The sequence below is a fragment of the Salvelinus fontinalis genome, chromosome 24 (assembly GCF_029448725.1).
Source record: "Salvelinus fontinalis isolate EN_2023a chromosome 24, ASM2944872v1, whole genome shotgun sequence".
NCBI classification, from domain to species: domain Eukaryota; kingdom Metazoa; phylum Chordata; class Actinopteri; order Salmoniformes; family Salmonidae; genus Salvelinus; species Salvelinus fontinalis.
The window spans coordinates 805,033-828,376 of NC_074688.1; the positions used below are offsets into that span (position 1 = coordinate 805,033).

At 42.3% G+C, this 23,344-nt stretch overlaps 1 protein-coding gene and 1 non-coding gene across 2 annotated transcripts; both read left to right on the top strand.

Moving 5' to 3' along the window:
• Positions 1 to 168: 168 nt before the first annotated feature.
• parlb (presenilin associated, rhomboid-like b) lies at positions 169 to 20,190 on the top strand. Its single transcript, XM_055879304.1, has 10 exons — positions 169 to 366; positions 4,231 to 4,450; positions 4,638 to 4,778; positions 5,480 to 5,528; positions 5,871 to 5,966; positions 6,488 to 6,637; positions 6,750 to 6,820; positions 6,899 to 7,000; positions 18,782 to 18,879; positions 19,331 to 20,190. Exons 1-10 carry the CDS (start codon positions 296 to 298, stop codon positions 19,452 to 19,454), a joined length of 1,122 nt encoding a protein of 373 aa, XP_055735279.1. The 5' UTR covers positions 169 to 295; the 3' UTR covers positions 19,455 to 20,190.
• Positions 16,905 to 16,980, top strand: trnaa-ugc (transfer RNA alanine (anticodon UGC)). Its single transcript has one exon. It is a non-coding gene; the product is annotated as a tRNA-Ala (tRNA).
• Positions 20,191 to 23,344: the final 3,154 nt, after the last annotated feature.

Sequence of the window (23,344 nt, forward strand, 5' to 3'; positions counted from 1 at the left end):
GATTCCTGTTGGAAAGTTCCACAAATTATACCCACCCGTTCTGTGGTCATGGTTAGAAGGGATCCAGCTTTTCGTCAAATGTAACTTTTCGTAGCAGATTTAGATAATTAACGTAGTACGTTCGGATAATGAGGGGAAAGGGGTTAGCTAAAATGCACAAATATTCAACTTTTGACGTAAATTTGACAAAAGCTGGATACCTTCTAGCCATATGACCCAGTTATGTTTGGCTGTTTTAGATTGTTGACCCGGTAGCGAATGTAGGAGGGGTCATTCGAGTTACCCGCTCACGAACATGGCGTGGAGGGGTTGCGTTTTAAGATGGGCTAGGGCTGACATCATTAGTACAGCAACCAGAGGAAACAGGTATGGTGTACGGAATGCATTTTGCCCATTCCTGAGATCTTGACCACTTATGTATGTATTGTCAGTCTATAAATGATATCTAAAACTCAGCTAGTGGCTGCCAGAGCTAACGACTGTAGGTTATCATGATGATGAACAGCTGCTCACTTTGAGATATGTTGCTAGTGGTGCCACAGTTCGCTAGTCCTTGCAACCACAGTTGTAGTACTATCGGTGGCTACTTGCTACTTCAGTATTCCCATTGAATTATTGTTTGATTAGTTGGACTTCTTCTTTGCGATGTAGCTAACTATCTTTTGGGAGTTCCCAAAAGTCCTGTGTTGTTGTTGACAAATTCTGCCGTGTAAATATGAAAGAATGAATTTACAGTTAGCACAGTGTTTCTTAATCCTGGTCTTGTGCAATGCTTGAAAAAGTACCCAATTGTCACACTTGAGTAAAAGTAAAGATACGTTAATAGAAAGTTAGTCAAGTAAAAGTGAGTTACCCAGTAATACTACTTGAGTAAAAGTATTTGGTTAAAAATAGTGCATTCGGGAATTATTCAGACGCCCTGATTTTTTTCCCCCCGAAATTTTGTTAAATTACAGTCTTATTCTAAAATGGATTAAATAAAACAAATCCTAAATCTACACACAATACCCCATAATGACAAAGCCAAAGCAGGTTTTTAGAAATGTTTGCAAATGTATAAAAAAAATATAAAACAGAAATGGCTTTTATTTACGTAAGTATTTGGAACTTTTGCTATGAGACTCGAAATTGAGCTTAGGTGCATCCTGTTTCCATTGATCATCTTTGAGCTGTTTCTACAACTTGATTGGAGTCCACTTATGGTAAATTCAATTGATTGGACGTGATTTGGAAAGGTACAGACCTGTCTATATAAGGTCCCACAATTGACAGTGCATGTCAGTGCAAAAACCAAGCCATGAGGTCGAAGGAATTGTCTGTGGAGCTCTGAGACAGGATTGTGTCTGCACAGCTCTTTGAAAGGGTACCAAAACCATTCTTCCGCATTGAAGGTCACCAAGTTCACAGTGGCCTCCATTCTTAAATGGGAGATGTTTGGAACCACCAATCAATCAAATGTATTTATAAAGCCCATTTTACATCAGCCGATGTCACACAGTTCTGTACAGAAACCCAGCCTAAAACCCCAAACAGCAAGCAATGCAGATGTAGAAGCACGGTGGCTAGGAAAAACTCCCTAGAAAGGCCAGAACCTAGGAAGAAACCTAGAGGAACCAGGTTCTGAGGGGTGGCCACTCCTCTTCTAGCTGTGCCGGGTGGAGATTATAACAGAACATGGCCAAGATGTTCAAACGTTCATAGATGACCAGCAGGGTCAGATAATAATCATCACAGTGGTTGTAGAGGGTGCAACAGGTCAGCACCTCAGGAGTAAATGTCAGTTGACTTTTCATAGCTGATCATTTAAAGACAGCGGGTGCGGTAGAGAGAGAGTCCAAAACAGCAGGTCCGGGACATGGTAGCACGTCCAGTGAACAGCTCAGGGTTCCATAGCCCTGACTGGCTACCAAGACTCCTCCTAGAGCTGGCCGTCCGGCCAAACTGGGAAATCTTGGGAGAAGGGCCTTGGTCAGGGAGGTGACCAAGAACACGGTGGTCACTCTGACAGAGCTCCAGAATTCCTCTGTGGAAATGGGAGAACCTTCCAGAAGCCCAACCATCTCTGCAGCACTCCACCAAGCAGGCCTTTATGCTAGAGTGGCCAGACGGAAGCCACTCCTCAGAAAAACCACATAACAGCCCGCTTGGAGTTTGCCAAAAGGCACCTAATGGACTCTCAGACCATGAGAAACAAGATTCTCTGGTCCGATGATACCAAGATTGAACTCTTTGGCTTGAACTCAGCGTCACTTCTGGAGGAAACCTGGCACCATCCCTATGGTGAAGCATGGTATTGGCAGCATGGGATGTTTTTCAGCGGCAGGGACTGGGAAACTGGTCAGGATTGAGGGAAAGATGAACTGAGCAAAGTACAGAGAGATCCTTGACGAAAACCTGCTCCAAAGGTCTCAGGACCTCAGACTGGGGCGGAGGTTCACCTTCCAACAGTACAACGACCCTAAGCGCACAGCCAAGAGAATATAGGAGTGGCTTCGGGACAAGTCTCAATGTCCTTGAGTGGCCCAGCCAGAGCCAAGACTTGAGCCCAATCGAACATCTCTGGAGAGACCTGACAATAGCTGTGCAGCGACGCTCCCCATCCAACCTGACAGCTTGAGAAGATCTGCAGAGAAGAATGGGAGAAACTCCCCAAATACAGGTATGCCAAGCTTGTAGCGTCATACCCAAGAAGACTTGAGGCTGTAATCGCTGCCAAAGTTGCTTCAACAAAGTACTGAGTAAAGGGTCTGAATACTTATGTAAATGTTATATTTAAGTATTTTTTGTATTTTTAATACATTTGCAAAAATGTCTAAAAGCCAGTTTTTGCTCTGTCATTATGGGCTATTGTGTTTAGATTGAGGGAAATTTTTTAAAGTGTATAAATTCTTTCCAAATGCACTGTATACTTAAGTATCAAAAGTAAATGTAATTGCTCAAATATACTTAATTATAAATCATTTCAAATTCCTTATATTAAGCAAAGCAGACGGCACCATTTTATTGTTTTTAAAATGTACGGATAGCCAGGGGTACACTCAGACATCATTTACAAACGATGCATTTGTGTTTAGTGAGTCTGCCAGATAAGAGGCAGTAGGGATGAACACATGTTCTTTTGATAACTGTGTGAAATTGACCATTTTCCTGTCCTTCTAAGCATTCAACATGTAACAAGTACTTTTGGGTATAAGGGAAAATGTATGGAGTTAAAAGTACATTATTTTCTTGAGAAAGGAGTATCCCTTAGCCAGATAGCATTCGCTATAAATTATCGCTCAGTTTGGTCTCTAAAACGAGGTTCTAATCTCGTTCCTGGTACTTCATAGTACAAAAACATTACCTCATCCAAGGCATAACTCAATTGTCAACTCTAGATACTCCCATCTCAAGTAAACACCCTCTTGACCCCACCACTGGACAAGCTCACTGAGGGGAGTGAGCCTCTAGGTCAAACACTATCCCAGGATAAGCGCACAGACATTGTGGAGACAAGTAATTGGTTCCCCATTAATCACGCCATCCCTTCACATGGTTTAAGAATAGGTAAAGACACATTCACATACAAAGACAATTTTCCATTCTGTTCTCTTCCCTTTCTGATATTCTGCATAGCACCAGGGACATGTGAAAGTCAAGCCTGACCTCTCTGGGCCCCAAGTGACTGAGCCCTAGCTGAGGGAAAAGTGCAACTGCCAACACTATAGTCCAAAAGGATACATTCTAATGACAAGTATCTCACATAAGCATATTATATAAATAAAACATCTTATTTATCTATGTTACCCAACTAATTCTGATTCATCCGCCACACACTGCAGAAGGTTTTGCAACGGAAAAGGTTTTGCAAAGAACTAGTTACTATCGGACAAAATTCAGGTAGGTCCGTCCCTCCCCGTTCCCTTTGTTTATGTTTGCCTCCATTTGGTTCCTAGTGAATACACCCCGGATTCCACTTATCACTCATTATCAAACCTTTTATTAGTGGAATTAGGTAGAGCTAGGGCAATAACTCCACTCCCCAGGACCAGGATGAAAAAACACTGATTAAGCAGAGGCACTTATCCAGAGTAAATTAGTCAGTAAGTTCCTCCCTCTACTTTCAAAATCACTTCTCTTTTCTCTGGAAGGAGGATTGAAACCATTTCTCCTTTTACTCAGATGTTATCATAGCTAACTAATTGACCAATCATCTAGCTCTTACTCTTCCCTGTTTACGCTTTTTCCTAGATTCACCCTCAACACTCAACAGAGATGTGGCTTCAGGAAAGCAGCGAAGGAGACAAAGACCAAGAAGGGGGTCATAGAGGAGACGGGGCCCTCACACACAGAGCCCAATGAAGGGCTCATCCACAAGAGGGGTGCATCTCCCCCCGTGGAGCCCTCAGTGGCAAACACACACCCCAGGAGATTTGGCAGACTGGTCAAGCCCCTGGTGTTCACAATAGGGGTAGGTTTTTAGGTCTTTAACTAAACAAACACTACTCGATAAGCTATACTACAACACAGTACAATATAACTGCATTACCTGTTACACACTGAACAGCTATTACTGTTGCAGTCACAGAGACCTCGATACGTCTATTGGCAAATTCAGCACAGCACTGACGGAATAAGGGGGACTAACACTATGTTAGTTTACAGCCTGTTCATTTGGCACAGCGGCCATCTGGCAGTATGAGTCACTAAAGTCCCGGGTCCAGAGCTACTTTGACGAGGTCCGGGCCGAGGGTCTGGAGAAACTACGGCCGCAGAAACAGGAGGATCTTCGCAAATGGGTGAGATGAAGAATGGGTCAAAACATTTATGATATTGGGTTGATCCTTTTTGATTTTTTTTTTTTATACAATGCCCCATTATTTTGTATACATCTTTATTGATACATTATACTGGACATTTTTTATTTTGCTGTCGCAGTACCCGGCCTCTCCCCACAACATGCACATACAGTACAACAGGCTGGGAGCAGCAGAGTGTCCCTGGAACAGGGGTTAGGGGTTATTGTCTCTCCGCCATTTGTAACTGAATGGGATATGAGGGTTACGAGGAGCAATTCCTCCGGTGATTATTTGGACGAATTATGTTTTTACGGGGCTGGCATCTTTCAAGTTTCATAAGGAAAAGGGTTGATTTGGCCCAAGTTGTGGACTTTGCCACTCACACTAGGCCAAATATCAATGCCCCCCCCCCCAGGTTTGCTAGGCCAAATATCGCGATGCTCCCCCTCTTTTCTTGCTGAACTGTCGTCACACTGATGTCTTAGGGAGTTGATTCCCTATTCTGGGTTGTGTTCATTACTACACACAACAGAAAATGTTTTCAAACATTTTGCAACAGAAAACTAAAATGTACGTTCCTTCTTGGACCAGGTTGTCTCCCTGTTTCAGTCAGTTTTATTTTGTTCAGTGCCTAATGAACACAAGCCAGGTTTCACTACATGTGTGGCTGTTTTTTCAGACCGGTTCTGTTTCTGTTACAGATCAACAAGTGGTGGAACAGCTTGAGTGAGGGACAACGTACTGTTACAGGTTAGTCTTTACTGAAGCCCATAGATTTTTTTTTTCTTGTGTCCTCTCGATAGTAACTAGTTGATGCAGATATTTGGAGATGATGCTTCTCACTTTCACTACTATCCTCTCTATCTTAAGATAATATATACTTTTTGTCTGTACGAGACACAAATGTACCCAGCCACTTCAAATCACACATTATGTTGGAAAGGCTGGAGCAGAGGGCAGCCGCAGTGCAGCACCCAATGTGCAGTTTAGGTTCCTTGCTCATCCTGCCATCTTTTTCCACCCGTCAGCACCTCCCCCCATCTTTCATTATCGACTCATTCTGTCTTTTTCTACTCCGATCCTCTCTCTCAGGGATCATAGCTGCTAATGCCGTGGTGTTTTGCTGTTGGAGAGTGCCATCCCTCCAGCGCTCTATGATCAAATACTTCACATCCAACCCTGCCTCCAGTGAGTAGGGGAAACTGTCCTATCCTATCGTATCATGACAAATACACATAAAACTTGATCTCTGCCTCAGGAAGTGTTAATAGTATTAAGTGTCAGGATTAGGGCCCTGAGTTTTTCTTCACCTGACCAGGGAAATCTGGAGCATCTGGAGCCCTTGTTATAGGCTATAGTTTTTCCTGGTCAGGTCACATGGTCAGGCAAAACTAGAGGCCCTAATCATGGCACTTTATTACTATTAACACTGACAGAGATCCAGTTTATTTGACATGTATATTAAAAAATCTAGCTTACCTAAGCTCTTAGTCAAAACGGCATTAACATTTTTTGCAAATATACAGCCTCTATAGACCAATTATAATCTGAAAAGACTTGTCCAATAGGAAATACTACACGCAGTAGCAAACCCTAGCGAAACGTTTCGCAATTAAAATATTTCTTATAGGAAAAATGATTGTCTATCCCTCCCCGTTCCTATTGAACACTTCCCTGATCTCCTCCTCCTGTCTGTACCCTACCCACAGAAACCCTGTGTTTCCCCATGCTTCTGTCCACGTTCAGCCACTACTCCTTCTTCCACATGGCGGCCAACATGTATGTCCTCTGGAGCTTCTCCTCCAGCATCGTCTCTATGCTAGGCAGGGAGCAGTTCATGGCCGTCTACATGTCTGCAGGTACCAGCACGCGTGTGTGAGAGACAAACGGCAGAAAGTAATAGACAGATTACTAATCCTGAAAGTACAGACTTATTTTCAGATAAATAATCAATCATCTTCTCATTGCAAGGTGTTATCTCTACGCTGTTCAGCTATGTGTGTAAGACAGCCAGCGGGCGCTTAGGTCCCTCTCTTGGAGCGGTAAGCACTAACATTTTAAACTCCCTTCGGAATTCCCCTTTACTTCCTGTTTCTGACGTCACTTTTTGTCCTCTCCAGTCAGGAGCCATCATGACAGTCTTGGCTGCCGTCTGTACCAAAATGCCAGAGGCTAAGCTGGCAATCATCTTCCTACCGATGTATGCTTTCTCTGCAGGCAATGTGAGTGAACAACCCTTACAGCACACTTAACCACACAGAAGCTCCATTCTGATTTTCTACCCATCTCCAGAAGTGTTCACTCAGGGATTTAAAGGAACATTTTCAACTTTACATTCGTCATCTCCAGCACTACCCCCAACATCAACATATGTGAAAATTCACGATTCTATGTTTGTAGTAAAAAAGATTATTACACAATGCCTACTCACCACCAGTGGTGTAAAAATACTTTAAAGTATTAATTAAGTAGTTTTGGGGGGTATCTATACTTTACTTTTTATAGTTTTGACAACTTTTACTTCACTACATTCCTAAAGTATATAATGCACTTTTTCCCAAAAGTGCCTGTTACATTTTGACAGGAAAATGGTCCAATTCATGCACTTATCAAGAGAACATCCCTGGTCATCCCTACTGCCTCTGATCTGGCAGACTCACTAAACACAAATGCTTTATTTGTAAATGAATGTCAGTGTTGTAGTGTGCCCCCTGGCTATCTGTAAATAAGAAATACAAATAAATAAATTGTGCTGTCTGGTTTGCATAATATAAGGAATTTGAAATTATTAATACTTTTACTTTTGATACTTAAGTACATTTTAGCAATTCCATTTACTTTTGATACTTAAGTATATTTAAAACTCAAGTATGACTTAAGTACTTTTTCCACCACTGCTCACAATTGGTCAAAATCACATGAATAATACCAATGTCATTGGAAATACGTGTTTTACTACAAAACATAGAAATGCACCATTTTCACATACGTTGTTGATAGGTGGTGCTGGAGATGACTATGAATACAATTGTGAAGTTTCCCTTTAAAAGTATTGGATTGGTATAAGCATGGATGGAGGGAGTTTTCACCATAGTACACTCCCCCTCATGGGTATGAGGAATAAAGCAGGGAATTGCCAGGCACCTCACAATACAATCATATCATGATACTTAGGTGCCGATACGATATACAGTACCAGTCAAAAGTTTGGACACACCTACTCATTCCAGAGTTTCTTTATTTTTACATTGTAGAATAATAGTAAAGCCATCAAAACTATGAAATAACACATATGGAATGTTTAATACAAAGTGTTAAACAAATCAAAATAGCCACCCTTTGCCTTGATGACAGCTTTGCACACTCTCAGCATTCTCTCAACCAGCTTCATGAGGTAGTCACCTGGAATGCATTTCAATTAACAGGTGTCTTGTTAAAAATTACTTTGTGGAATTTCTTTCCTTAATGCATTTGAGCCAAGGTAGGGGTGGTATACAGAAGATAGCCCTATTTGGTAAAAGACCAAGTCCATATTATGACAAGAACAGTTCAAATAAGCAAAGAGAAACGACAGTCCATCATTTACTTCAAGACATGAAGGTCAGTCAATACGGAAAATTTCAAGAAAGTTTCTTTAAGTGCAGTTTCAAAAACCATCAAGCTCTATGATGAAACTGGCTCTCATGAGGACCGCCACAGGAAAGGAAGACCGAGTTACCTCTGCTGCTGAGGATAAGTTCATTAGTTACATGCCTCAGAAATTGCAGCCCAAATAAATGCTTTCGAGTTCAAGTAACAGACACATCAGACTCCGTGAATCAGGCCTTCATGGTCGAATTGCTGCAAAGAAACCACTGCTAAAGGACACCAATAAGAAGAGACTTGGTTGGGCCAAGAAACATGAGCAATGGACATTAGACCAGTGGAAATCTGTCATTTGGTCTGATGAGTCCAAATTTGAGATTTTTGGTTCCAACTGCCGTGTCTTTGTGAGACGCAGAGTAGGTGAACGGATGATCTCTGCATGTGTAGTTCCCACCATAAAGCACGGAGGAGGAGGTTTGATGGTGCTTTACTGGTGACACTGTCTGTAATTTATTTAGAATTCAAGGCACTCTTAACCAGCATAGCTACCACAGCATTCTGCAGCGATACGCCATCCCATCTGGTTTTCGCTTGGTAGGATTATCATTTGTTTTTCAACTGTACAATGTCCCAACACACCTCCAGGCTGTGCAAGGGCTATTTGATCAAGAAGGAGAGTGATGTAGTGCTGTATCAGATGATCTGGCTTCCACAATCACCCGACCTCAACCTAATTGAGATGGTTTGGGAAGAGTTGGACTGCAGAGTGAAGGAAAAGCAGCCAACAAGTGCTCAGCATATGTGGGAACTCCTTCAAGACTGTTGGAAAAGCGTTCCTAAAGAAGCTGGTTGAGAGAATGCCAAGCGTGTGCAAAGCTGTCATCAAGGCAAAGGATGGCTACTTTGAAGAATCTCAAATGTTAAATATATTTGATATATGTTTAACACTTATTTGGTTAAGACATGATTCCATATGTGCTATTTCATAGTTTTGATGTCTTCACTATTATTCTACAATGTAGAGAACAGGAAAAATAAAGAAAATCCTGGAATGACTGGTACTGTATATTGCAGTTCTCTCTCATATTTATACATATATATAAACAAACTCAGCAAAAAAAGAAACGTCCTCTCACTGTCAACTGTATTTATTTTCAGTAAGTTTAACATGTGTAAATATTTGTATGAACATAACAAAATTCAACAACTGAGACACAAACTGAACAAGTTCCACAGACATGGGACTAACAGAAATGGAATAATGTGTCCCTGAACGAAGGGGGGGTCAAAATCAAAAGTAACAGTCAGTATCTGGTGTGACCACCAGCTGCATTAAGTACTGCAGTGCATCTCCTCCTCATGGACTGCACCAGATTAGCCAAGCTCTTGCTGTGAGATGTTACCCAACTCTTCCACCAAGGCATCTGCAAGTTCCCAGACATTTCTGGGGGGAATGGCTAGCCCTCAACCTCCGTTCCAACAGTTCCCAGACTTGCTCAATGGGATTGAGATCCGGGCTCATCTCTGGCCATGGCAAAACACTGACATTCCTGTCTTGCAGGAAATCACGCACAGAACGAACAGTATGGCTGGTGGCATTGTCATGCTGGAGGGTCATATCAGGATGAGCCTGCAGGAAGGGTACCACATGAGGGAGGAGGATGTCTTCCCTGTAACGCACAGCGTTGAGATTGCCTGCAATGACAACAAGCTCAGTCCGATGATGCTGTGACACACCGCCCCCAGACAATGACGGACCCTCCACCTCCAAATCGATCCTGCTCCAGAGTACAGGCCTCGGTGTAACGCTCATTCCTTCGCTGATAAATCCGAATCCGTCCATCACCCCTGGTGAGACAAAACCGCGACTCGTCAGTGGAGAGCACTTTTTGCCAGTCTTCTCTGGTCCAGTGAAGGTGGGTTTGTGCCCATAGGCAACGTTGTTGCCGGTGATGTCTGGCGAGGACCTGCCTTTACAACAGGCCTACAAGCCCTCAGTCCAGCCTCTCTCGGCCTATTGCGGACAGTCTGAGCACTGATGGAGGGAATGTGCATTCCTGGTGTAACTCGGGCAGTTGTTGTTGCCATTCTGTACCTGTCCCGCAGGTGTGATGTTCGGATGTACCGATCCTGTGCAGGTGTTGTTACACGTGGTCTGCCACTGCAACGATGATCAGCTGTTCTCCCTGTAGGGCTGTCTTAGGCGTCTCACAGTACGGACATTGCAATTTATTGCCCTGGCTACAACTGCAGTCCTCGCAGCATGCCTAAGACACGTTCACGCAGATAAGCAGGGACCCTGGGCATCTTTCTTTTGGTGTTCTCCAGAGTCAGTAGAAAGGACACTAAAGAGGCCTAAGTTTTCATAACTGTGACCTTAATTGCGTTCTTCAGGCTAGGGTCCTTTTTTCTGAATTTCCACCTGACTGACGTGCCCAAAGTAAACTGCCTGTTACTCAGGCCCAGAAGCCAGGATATGCATATAATTGGTACCATTGGATAGAAAACACTTTGAAGTTTGTAGAAATGTTAAAATAATGTATGAGACTAACACAATTGATATGGTAGGAGAAAATCATATTTTTTTTTGAGCCCATGCTCTTACAATGGAAAGCATAGGGGCATATGCAATTCCAGCTCCCATATTGCAATTCCTATTGCTTCCACATTGATGTCAACAGTCTTTATTCAAGGTTTCAGGCTTGTAACTTGAATAATAAAGAAGAAATATGAGTTTTAGTACGACGACACCAGTTTGGAAATTCGTGTTTGAGCGCCCGTCCGCTCATTTTGCTTTCCTATTGAACATACTTCTTTCCGTATTAAATATTATAGTTTAATTACATTTTAGGGTACCTGAGGAGTAAATAGAAACATTTTGACTTGTTGAAACAAAGTGTAGGTGTAGTTTTATGGATTCCTTTCTCTGCATGTTGAACGAGTGGATTACTAAAATCGATGGCGCCAACTAAATTGACTTTTTTGGGATATAAAGGATTTTATCTAACAAGACACATGTTGTAACTGGGACCCTTTTGGATTGCATATCGGAGGAAGATTTTCAAAAAGTAAGTGAATATTTATTCGCTATTTGTGATTTTTATGAAGCCTGTGCCGGTGGAAAAATGTTGATGTGGGGCGCCGTCCTCAATCAATCGCATGGCATGCTTTCTCTGTAAAGCCTATTGTGAATTGGACAGTGCGGTTAGATTAATAATAATTTAGGCTTTTAACCGAAATAAGACGCTTGTATGTTTATAATCAATCACCACCTTCCGGAGACACCTGAAACCCCACCTCTTCAAGGAATACCTAGGATAGGATAAAGCAATCCTTCTGCCCCCCCCCCCCCCCCCCTTAAAAGATCTAGATGCACTATTGTAAAGTGGCTGTTCCACTGGATGTCATAAGGTGAATGCACCAATTTGTAAGTCGCTCTGGATAAGAGCGTCTGCTAAATGACTTTAATGTAAATGTAAATAATCCATAATTTTTACTATTATTTATTTGAATTGGGCACCCTCCAATTTCACCGGAAGTTGTCAACAGGTGGCCTAGCCCTAAGAAGATTTATTAATTGCCTACCATCTGTAAGATGTTAGTGTCTTAACGACCGTTCCACAGGTGCATGTTCATTAATTGTTTATGGTTCATAGAACAAGCACGGGAAACAGTGTTTAAACCCTTTACAATGAAGATGTGTGAAGTTATTTCAAATTATCTTTGAAAGACAGGGTTCTGAAAAAGGGACGTTTATTTTTTTGCTGAGTTTATATACACTGCTCAAAAAAATAAAGGGAACACTTAAACAACACAATGTAACTCCAAGTCAATCACACTTCTGTGAAATCAAACTGTCCACTTAGAAGCAACACTGATTGACAATAAATTTCACATGCTGTTGTGCAAATGGAATAGACAACAGGTGGAAATTATAGGCAATTAGCAAGACACCCCCAATAAAGGAGTGGTTCTGCAGGTGGTGACCACAGACCACTTCTCAGTTCCTTTGCTTCCTGGCTGATGTTTTGGTCACTTTTGAATGCTGGCGGTGCTTTCACTCTAGTGGTAGCATGAGACGGAGTCTACAACCCACACAAGTTGCTCAGGTAGTGCAGCTCATCCAGGATGGCACATCAATGCGAACTGTGGCAAAAAGTTTTGCTGTGTCTGTCAGCGTAGTGTCCAGAGCATGGAGGCGCTACCAGGAGACAGGCCAGTACATCAGGAGACGTGGAGGAGGCCGTAGGAGGGCAACAACCCAGCAGCAGGACCGCTACATCCGCCTTTGTGCAAGGTGGAGCACTGCCAGAGCCCTGCAAAATGACCTCCAGCAGGCCACATGTGCATGTGTCTGCTCAAACGGTCAGAAACAGACTCCATGAGGGTGGTATGAGGGCCCGACGTCCACAGGTGGGGGTTGTGCTTACAGCCCAACACCGTGCAAGACGTTTGTCATTTGCCAGAGAACACCAAGATTGGCAAATTCGCCACTGGCGCCCTGTGCTCTTCACAGATGAAAGCAGGTTCACACTGAGCACACGTGACAGACGTGACAGTCTGGAGACGCCGTGGAGAACGTTCTGCTGCCTGCAACATCCTCCAGCATGACCGGTTTGGCGGTGGGTCAGTCATGGTGTGGGGTGGCATTTCTTTGGGGGGCCGCACAGCCCTCCATGTGCTCGCCAGAGGTAGCCTGACTGACATTAGGTACCGAGATGAGATCCTCAGACCCCTTGTGAGACCATATGCTGGTGCGATTTGGCCCTGGGTTCCTCCTAATGCAAGACAATGCTAGACCTCATGTGGTTGGAGTGTGTCAGCAGTTCCTGCAAGAGGAAGGCATTGATGCTATGGACTGGCCCGCCCGTTCCCCAGACCTGAATCCAATTGAGCACATCTGGGACATCATGTCTCGCTCCATCCACCAACGCCGCGTTGCACCACAGACTGTCCTGGAGTTGGCGGATGCTTTAGTTCAGGTCTGGGAGGAGATCCCTCAGGAGACCATCCGCCACCTCATCAGGAGCATGCCCAGGCGTTGTAGGGAGGTCATACAGGCACGTGGAGGCCACACACACTACTGAGCCTCATTTTGACTTGTTTTAAGGACATTACATCAAAGTTGGATCAGCCTGTAGTGTGGTTTTCCACTTTAATTTTGAGTGTGACTCCAAATCCAGATCTCCATGGGTTGATAAATTTGATTTCCATTGATAATTTTTGTGTGATTTTGTTGTCAGCGCATTCAACTATGTAAAGAAAAAAGTATTTAATAAGAATATTTCATTCATTCAGATCTAGGATATGTTGTTTTAGTGTTCCTTTTATTTTTTTGAGCAGTGTACATAACTTATTTTATCATGGCTCTCTTGCCTCTCTGCAGCATTAATATGTTTGGAACATTGAATCGCAATAAAATCATAAGTAGTTAACCTGTGCTTGGTCGACTCACACTACGACTATTTCCCTATCTACAGTTGAAGTCAGAAGTTTACATACACCTTAGCCAAATGCATTTTAACTCAGTTATTCACAATTCCTGACATTTAATCTTGTCTTCGGTCAGTTAGGATCACCACTTTATTTTAAGAATGTGAAATGTCCGAATAATAGTAGAGAATTATTTATTTCAGCTTTTATTTCTTTCATCACATTCCCAGTGGGTCAGAAGTTTACATACAGTCGTGGCCAAAAGTTTTGAGAATTACACATATTAATTTTCACAAAGTTTGCTGCTTCAGTGTCTTTACATATTTTTGTCAGATGTTACTATGGAATACTGAAGTATAATTACAAGCATTTCATAAGTGTCAGGGTTTTATTGACAATTACATGAAGTCAATATTTGCAGTGTTGATCCTTCTTTTTCAAGACCTCTGCAATCCGCCATGGCATGCTGTCAATTAACTTCTGGGCCACATCCTGACTGATGGCAGCCCATTCTTGCATAATCAATGATTGGAGTTTGTCAGAATTTGTGGGGTTTTGTTTGTCCACCCGCCTCTTGAGGATTGACCACAAGTTCTCAATGGGATTAAGGTCTGGGGAGTTTCCTGGCCATGGACCCAAAATATTGATGTTTTGTTCCCCGAGCCATTTAGTTATCACTTTTGCCTTATGGCAAGGGGCTCCATCATGCTGGAAAATGCATCACCAAACTGTTCCTGGATGGTTGGGAGAAGTTGCTCTCGGAGGATGTGTGTTCATGGCTGTGTTCTTAGGCAGAATTGTGAGTGAGCCCACTCCCTTGGCTGAGAAGCAACCCCACAGATGAATGGTCTCAGGATGCTTTACTGTTGGCATGACACAGGACTGATGGTAGCGCTCACCTCGTCTTCTCCGGACAAGCTTTTTTCCGGATGCCCCAAACAATCAGAAAAGGGATTCGTCAGAGAAAATGACTTTACCCCAGTCCTCAGCAGTCCAATCCCTGTACCTTTTGCAGAATATCAGTCTGTCCCTGATGTTTTTCCTGGAGAGAAGTGGCTTCTTTGCTGCCCTTCTTGACACCAGGCCATCCTCCAAAAGTCTTCGCCTCACTGTGCGTGTAGATGCACTCACACCTGCCTGCTGCCATTCCTGAGCAAGCTCTGTACTGGTGGTGCCCCGATCCCGCAGCTGAATCAACTTTAGGAGACGGTCTTGGCGCTTGCTGGACTTCCTTGGTCGCCCTGAAGCCTTCTTCAAAACAATTGAACTGCTCTCCTTGAAGTTCTTGATGATCCGATAAATGGTTGATTTAGGTGCAATCTTACTGGCAGCAATATCCTTGCCTGTGAAGTCCTTTTTGTGCAAAGCAATGATGACAGCACGTGTTTCCTTGCAGGTAACCATGATTGACCGAGGAAGAACAATGATTCCAAGCACCACCCTCCTTTTGAAGCTTCCAGTCTGTTTTTCAAACTTAATCAGCATGACAGTGATCTCCAGCCTTGTCCTCGTCAACACTCACACTTGTGTTAACGAGAGAATCACTGACATGATGTCAGCTGGTCCTTTTGTGGCAGGGCTGAAATGCAGTGGAAAAGTTATGGGGATTCAGTTCATATGCATGGCAAAGAGGGACTTTGCAATTAATTGCAATTCATCTGACCACTCTTCATAACATTCTGGAGTATATGCAAATTGCCATCATACAAACTGAGGCAGCAGACTTTGAAAATTTATATTTGTGTCATTCTCAACTGTTGGCTCAACTCAATTATTATTTGGTAGCATTGCCTTTGAATTGTTTAACGTGGGTCAAACGTTTTGGGTAGCCTTCCACAAGCTTCCCACAATAAGTTGTGTGAATTCTGGCCCATTCCTCCTGACAGAGCTGGTGTAACGGAGTCAGGTTTGTAGGCCTTGCTCTCACACGCTTTTTCAGTTCTTCTCACAAATCTTCTATAGGATTGAGGTCAGGGCTTTGTGATGGCCACTCCAATACCATTGTTGTCCTTAAGCCATTTTGCCACAACTTTGGAAGCATGCTTGGAGTCATTGTCCATTTGGAAGACCCATTTACGACCAAGCTTTAACTTCCTGGCTGATGTCTTGAGATGTTGCTTCAATATATCCACATAATTTTCCTCCTCATGATGCCATCTATTTTGTGAAGTGCACCAGTCCCTCCTGCAGCAAAGCAACCCCACATGCTGCCAACCCCATGCTTCACGGTTGAGATGGTGTTCTTTGGCTTGCAAGCCTCCCCTTTTTTCCTCCAAACATAACGATGGTCATTATGGCCAAACGGTTCTATTTTTGTTTCATCAGACAAGAAGACATTTCACCAAAAATTACGATATTTGTTCCCATGTGCAGTTGCAAACCATAGTTTGGCCTTTTTTATGGCGGTTTTGGAGCAGTGGCTTCATCCTTGCTGAGCAGCCTTTCAGGTTATGTCAATATAGAACTTGTTTTACTGTGGATATAGATGCTTTTGTACCTGTTTCCTCCAGCATCTTCACAAGGTCCTTTGCTGTTCTTCTGGGATTGATTTGCACTTTTCGCACCAAAGAACGCGTCTCCTTCCTGAGCGGTATGACGGCTGCATGGTCACGGTGTTTATACTTGCGTACTATTGTTTGTACAGATGAACGTGGTACATTCAGTCATTTGGAAATTGCTCCCAAGGTTGAACCAGACTTGTGGAAGTCTACACATTTTTTTCTGAGGTCTTGGCTGATTTCTTTTGATTTTCCCATGATGTCAAGCAAAGAGGCACTGAGTTTGAAGGTAGGACTTGAAATGCATCCACAGGTACACCTCCAATTGACTCAAATTATGTCAATTAGCCTGTCAGAAGCTTCTAAAGCCATGACAATATTTTCTGGAATTTTCAAAGCTGTTTAAAGGCACAGTCAACTTAGTGTATGTAAACTTCTGACCCACTGGAATTGTGGTACAGTGAATTATAAGTGAAATAATTTATCTGTCTACAATTGTTGGAAAAATACCTTGTCATGCATGCACAAAGTAGATGTCCTAACCGACTTGCCAAAACTATAGTTTGTTTACAAGAAATGTATGGAGTGGTGGAAAAACGAGTTTTAATTAGGCCCCGTGTGGCTCAGTTGGTAGAGCATGGCGCTTGCAACGCCAGGGTTGTGGGTTCGATTCCCACGGGGGGCCAGTACAAAAAAAAAAAAAAAAAATATGAATGTATGTACTTGTAAATGACTTAAATGTAAATGTAATGACTCCAATGACTCCTAAGTGTATATAAACTTCCGACTTCAACTATATGCCATATATTGCAATTTGATACTCCAAACATATTGCTGCTGCAGAAGGGCAAGAGAGCCCTGAGAAAATAAATTTTGATCAGTCATGGAAATAAAAGTGCTGAAATCATAGAAGTGCTGGTTCCCTATTTAAAAAGATGGAGAACAAGCTATGAATGAAAAGTCAGGAATTTTTGTACTGGTACAGGAAACTAATGCAAAAATTAAAATGTGCGATATTGAGCTATACTGAACGAAAATATAAATGCAACATGTAAAGTGTTAGTCCCATGTTCCATGAGCTGAAATAAAAGGTCCAGAAATGTTTCATATGCACAAAAAGCTTATTTCTCTAATTTTGTGCACAAATTTGTTTACATCCCTGTTAGTGAGCACTTCTCCTTTGCCAATTTAATTCATTCACCTGACAGGTGTAGCAGATCAAGAAGCTGATTAAGCAGCGTGATCTTTACACAGGTGCACCTTCTGCTGGGGAAAAATAAATATAATTTTATGTTCATTTCTCTACCATAAACCGCCTCCAAAGTAAATTTTGAGAATTTGACAGTACGTTCAACCGGCCTGACAACCGCAGACCACGTGTGACTATGCCAGCCCAGGACCTCCACATTTTGCTTCTTCACCTGCGAGATCTTTTGAGACCAGCCACCCAAACAGCTGATGAAACTGAGGAGTATTTCTGTCTCTAATAAAGCCCTTTTGTGGGGGAAAACTCATTCTTAATGGCTGGGCCTGGCTCCCCAGTGATGCCCTCCTAAGCCCACCGATGGCTGCGCCCCTGCCCAGTTATGTGAATCCATTGATTAGGGCCTAATGAATTTATTTCAACTGACTGATTTCCTTATGAACTGTAACTCGGTATATATCTATTTTTTTCCCCCCTCGTCATTAGAGTGTACATGTGTACAGTTCAGGAGAAGGGCACGGAATCAGAATGTAGTCACAAACTGTCCTTCGATGTGCATGTTTACAATTACCATTCTGGCATAACAACATATGCATTTTGCACCCATTTTTATGCTGGTTGGGGATTTAGTATTGTCGGTATTTCCGATTTTTGTTACGATGTGTGTTGGTATGTCTGATTTGGTATGTGTTTTGACAATTAGGATTTGGTCTTATTGTGGCTTTTGTGAAATGCCTTTAGTAGGGTGTCTTATGTGACCCGTGTCTTATGTGATAATCAGCTACCAGCAACCAGTCATTTTCAAATAAAGGAGGAGACACCGGAGCTAGTGACCAGAGTTCAAACATTTCCCAAGTTTATGCAAATTTCAGCAATGCTGCCGCCTGACAGCCAATTGGGAGAGGGCAGCTCTTGCAAGCAAGCTTTGACATTGTCTAACAACAAAATTGCCATCAAGCATGCTGTTTGAAGGATACACACACCAGGAGAGCTCTCAAGGACTTGGATCACTGATTCTTGGAAAAAGGGTATCTTAAATAATCCCAAATAAATAAAAATGGCTTTTGTGAACTTGCACTTGACTTTTTTTTCTCCCCCTTAGTAGCTCTGACTTTGCTGATAGCTACTTCATTGAGGAGAATGTACTTACTATGACTGATGAATGCACTGTAAACCGCTCTGGATAAGCATGTCTGCTAAATGACTAAAATGTAAGTGTCACTCCAGGAAGTTATTTACTGTCTTGTTTATTCACACCGTCCTTTTTCTCTTCTCCTGTCCAGGCATTGAAAGCCATAGTAGCTATGGACACAGCTGGCCTAGTTTTAGGATGGCGGTACTTCGACCACGCGGCCCATCTAGGCGGAGCTATTTTTGGCATGTAAGTCTCTCACTCTGTTCAGCTAGGTGGAAAACTTTTTGGCAGACAAGTCAGCTTCAAGTCCATCTGTCTGTCTGCTCTCACTCACTTCTTCAATTACTCTCTCACACACACATCCCCATTACAATGACTGTTGCACAGGGCAGCAACAAAACAGCTCAACATCTAGTAAAGCTAGCTGTCTTTTGACCATCTTCTCCACAGTACCCCGGCTTTGACGATGTTTGTTTGGGGGTCACTTAATCCTCTAGCCCCCCCCCCCCCCCAAAAAAAAACTGCTCCAGGGGTACCACTCTTCTTCTCTTACCCTGTGCTGCTCCCAACCTATCGTGTACATGTGTGGTATTGGATCGGGTACTACGACATAAGATATGTTATTTTATTCTCGTTTAACCTCTCTTCCTATCTATCTCTATATGTTCCTCACCTATTCTCTCTTTATTTTTTGTAGCTGGTACATCATGTATGGCCACGAGCTGATATGGAAGAATCGCGAGCCTCTAGTGAAGGTGTGGCACGACCTTAGGACGAAGGGTCCTGGTGGGGGAGGAAACGGTGGCAGCGGCCCCCTGTAGAGCGCACTGGACTGGGTGAATGCATATGGATGGACTGGCCTTGTTAATTCATACATAAATTAACAGATACATAAATTAACAGAAGATTGTCAGTAGTATCAACTGCCTTGCTGGCCACACAAACCATAGCCCAACTCTCCATTTACCCCACACACACAAGCTCTACGTTTGTCTCTCACACTCACACATGTAAATGCCATCTGTATTCAGTGCTCTCTCTCACTAACTTATACACACACACTACAAAATAATGCAGGGCTTTTGTGATAGTCATGCTTATATGTGTTTGTGAGAGAAGAGAGGACACAATGGGGACATATTGTGAATACAGGCCCTAGTGTAACTCAACAAAGTGTTGATCTCGAATTAGTTTAACCTTTTTACATCATAATCATTAAGATTATATTTGAATACGTACCCAGGAGCCTACGGGTCGTCAACATCTCCCCAAATGCTGAGGTGGAGGCCGTAAACCCTAAGATACGAAAGCCACACGGTCACGAAACCTCTCCCACTGTCAGTACAGGGTAGGGCGCTATAGTGTCAAAACCAATGATATCACATCTACATGTGTTTTTATATGATGATACACGTGTATATGATATAAATTTTCAAAAGCACTCATTAGCAGGTGTTAATGTTTTGTAGACTCAGTGTGTGTACAGGAATATTTGTTGTAGATTAAAAACCATTTAGTTTGTTATTTGATTCAAATAAAATGTGTATTTGTCTTGTGTTCCAGGCTATAGCTCTACTGTGATTTCTTTCCATATGTACAGTATTTACTATTTCACTAAAAGAGTCTCATGTCTATCAAACTGAGAAAGGTGATGGACTTTGCTCCTTCTTCAGTCCTTCACCAGTAAACCATTAACTAAGCCATAAAACTATACATCTTTTCAGTAGCAGGAATGAAATGCAGTAGGACAGGCTTTGTACCCCTGAATCACTGTTGTCACCTGGATACAGGAAGGATGTCACTCACACCTTTATCAGAAGACATGTGCCCTTTTTGTTTTTAAACAAGATGTCATTGTTTCATGATGTCATATTATTCATTTGAATTTAGCTTTTTAAGCATTTTGGGCATCAATTGTCATCTGGGCTTCACTCTAGCTTTGGTGCTGGCGGGTTAGGATATTGATGGAACATGGAAAAAATTAAATGACCAACGTCCACAAACGGTCATTGGGGAAAAGCCAGAGACTGTGTCTGATAAGGGTTGTAGATGAAGAGAAGAAGTCTTATCTAATTTCCTCTTTCTCTTGACTCTTCCCCGTTGTGATTCTTGGAAAAAAAGAATGAGAATGGCCGCTGTTTATGCTGCCGTCAGAGTCAAAACAGTATTTTGCTAATTATAACTGCTGTCTTTTTCTCAGAATGAGATTCTCCTTTAAATCTGCTTCCCAAATGTCCCCTATAAACGGGAACAGGGTGCTTACTTTAGACTAGGGTGCAAAGAGTTCTGGTCAAAAGTAGTGCACTATATGTATACAGGGAATAGGGTTCCATTTGCGACGCACCCTAAGTCATTTTGTCCTTAATTGTGTATCACAGGGTTTGGTTCAATTACATTTAAATTCAGTAAAAAGTCAAGAATTTAAAAAGTTTCATTTATTTTTGGTGTGAATTTCACTTCACTTGATGGGAATGGAAATCTACCGTGATGTATAATGTGATTGTGTGTTTGAAAAAGTGAGCAGTAGTTTCTCTGTGAGTTTTAGATGTTGCTTTTCGGTGTGTGTATGGGCTCTGGTCAAAAGTAGTGCACTATATAGGGAATAGGGTGACATTTGGGATGCACAACTTTGAACCCACAGTGCAGATCTGGGGGAGAGTAATAGGCCACGTGCAGAGGTGAACATCTGAGCCCATAGTGGGAGATTGTTTTGAAGGGTCATTGATCCACCCGATACCCAAATATCACCTCAGTGGGACCTCAGCCTCTGTTCCCTAAAATACCTTTCACCTTATCTTAATTCAACGTACTTATTCCATAGCCCACCAGGGAAACAGACAACTGGTGTTAAACACCTGAATAGAACAAGTAGATAGAAACACAAACTAGACTCGAACAACAGGATACAAAATACCATTCAACAACACAGCAGACACAGCAACAAAGACTGAAAGTTCAAGTCGAGCATCACAGAAACAGTAAGTAAATTGGTTTACTTTTCCATTTCTTTGTTTGAGAGGTTGGTTTATACAGTATACTCATCTGAATGGTGTAACATAGTCTTAGCAAATCATTTAATTCCTTGGGATCAGATTAATCTAAACATTTAGATGGATTGTGTTTAATTGATTAACGTAATATGCGATTGGCAAAGGACATTTTGTATTGAACTGTTGTTTGTTTGGTATGATTTGCTAAAGTGAAAATGTTCAATGTTCCTTCCATTCGATCACTTTACAACAGATGGATAAGTTCGTGACTTACAAAAACATTTCCCCTGAAGCACTGTTAGGTATGCACCAGGGAAGAAAGGCTCATAAGAATGTCTGGACTGGAGCGAATGGAATGGCATCAAACACATGGACACCATGTGTTTTTATTTGATACCATTCCACTTAGACAACTCTAGCCACTACCATGAGCCCGTCCTCCCCAATTAAGGTGCCACCAACCTCCTGTGTACCACACTACCCACCTCGGGGGGGAAAATGTCCCCATGACATCCTTTTATGTTGTAAACTGGTTTTCTGATTGAGAAGACAATCCGTTTACAACCATCTGATGTCTGTTACAACCAGGTAAATATACATTTTTCATGGCCAGATCAAGGCGTCATGGGAAGGACATACAGTGCCTTCAGGAAGTATTTATACCCCTTGACTTATTCCACATTTTGTTGTGTTACAGCCTGAATTCACAATGGATTAAATAGATGTTTGTTCTCAACCATCTACACACAATATCCCATAATGACAAAGTGAGAACATGAAATAAATAAATATCTAATTTACATAAGTATTCACATCCTTCTACTATGACAACACAAATTGAGCTCAGGTTCATCCAATTTGCTTTGATCATCCTTGAGATGTCACTACAACTTGGAGTCCACCTGTGGCCAATTCCATTGTTTGGACATGATTTAGAAAGAAACACACCTGTCTATATAGGTCCCACAGTTGACAGTGCATGTATGAGCAGGAACTATACAATTTGTATTGTATTTATTATGGATCCCCATTAGCTGCTAACAAGGCGGCAGCTACTCTACCTGGGGACCAGGCAAAATTAAGGCAGTTATACCATTTTAGAAACATTACAATACATTCACAACACACTACCCTCAGGCCCCTACTCCACTACCACATATCTACTACACAAAATCCATGTGTACGTGTGTGTATAGTGCGTATGTTATCATATGTGTGTATGCATGTGTCTGTGCCTTTGTGTTGCTTCCCCACCCTAAATATTCAGATATTACACATTTCAAATTTTGGCAAAAAGTAATTTTTCTTTTTAAATTCAAGCGTACTGTTAGCTACCTAGCTAACATTAGCTGGCTGGCTAGATAGCTAACGTTACATGTATGATCTGTGTGGTAATATTATTTGTGTCAGAGCCATTTGCATTGCTAGTTATAGCCTAATGTTAGTTAGCTAACATTGAACCTGGTTGGTTAGCTACCTGCAGATTCATGCAGGGTAGTAACGTTATAAATTGGGATTATGGTTATTTAGCTAGCTAGCGACATGTCTCTTGCTCTGGCTATCTACTCCAATTTCGGAGCACACTCGAGCGAGTGTGACAAATTTACGAACGCTCAACACTCGTTGAATATGGCCAGTGTCAGTAAATGTTGGCAAAATAAGCATTATTACATTGTTGCCAGCAGCACAGTTGCAGTCACCAACGCTCTGGATAACATAAA

What these genes read in the sequence shown, in the direction of transcription:
- parlb (XM_055879304.1), top strand. Translation starts at nt 296, where the DNA reads ATGGCGTGGAGGGGTTGCGTTTTAAGATGGGCTAGGGCTGACATCATT. An exon ending in CACATCCAACCCTGCCTCCA is followed by an intron (nt 5,967 to 6,487) that starts GTGAGTAGGGGA and finishes CCCTACCCACAG; the next exon opens with AAACCCTGTGTTTCCCCATG. An exon ending in TAGGTCCCTCTCTTGGAGCG is followed by an intron (nt 6,821 to 6,898) that starts GTAAGCACTAAC and finishes TGTCCTCTCCAG; the next exon opens with TCAGGAGCCATCATGACAGT.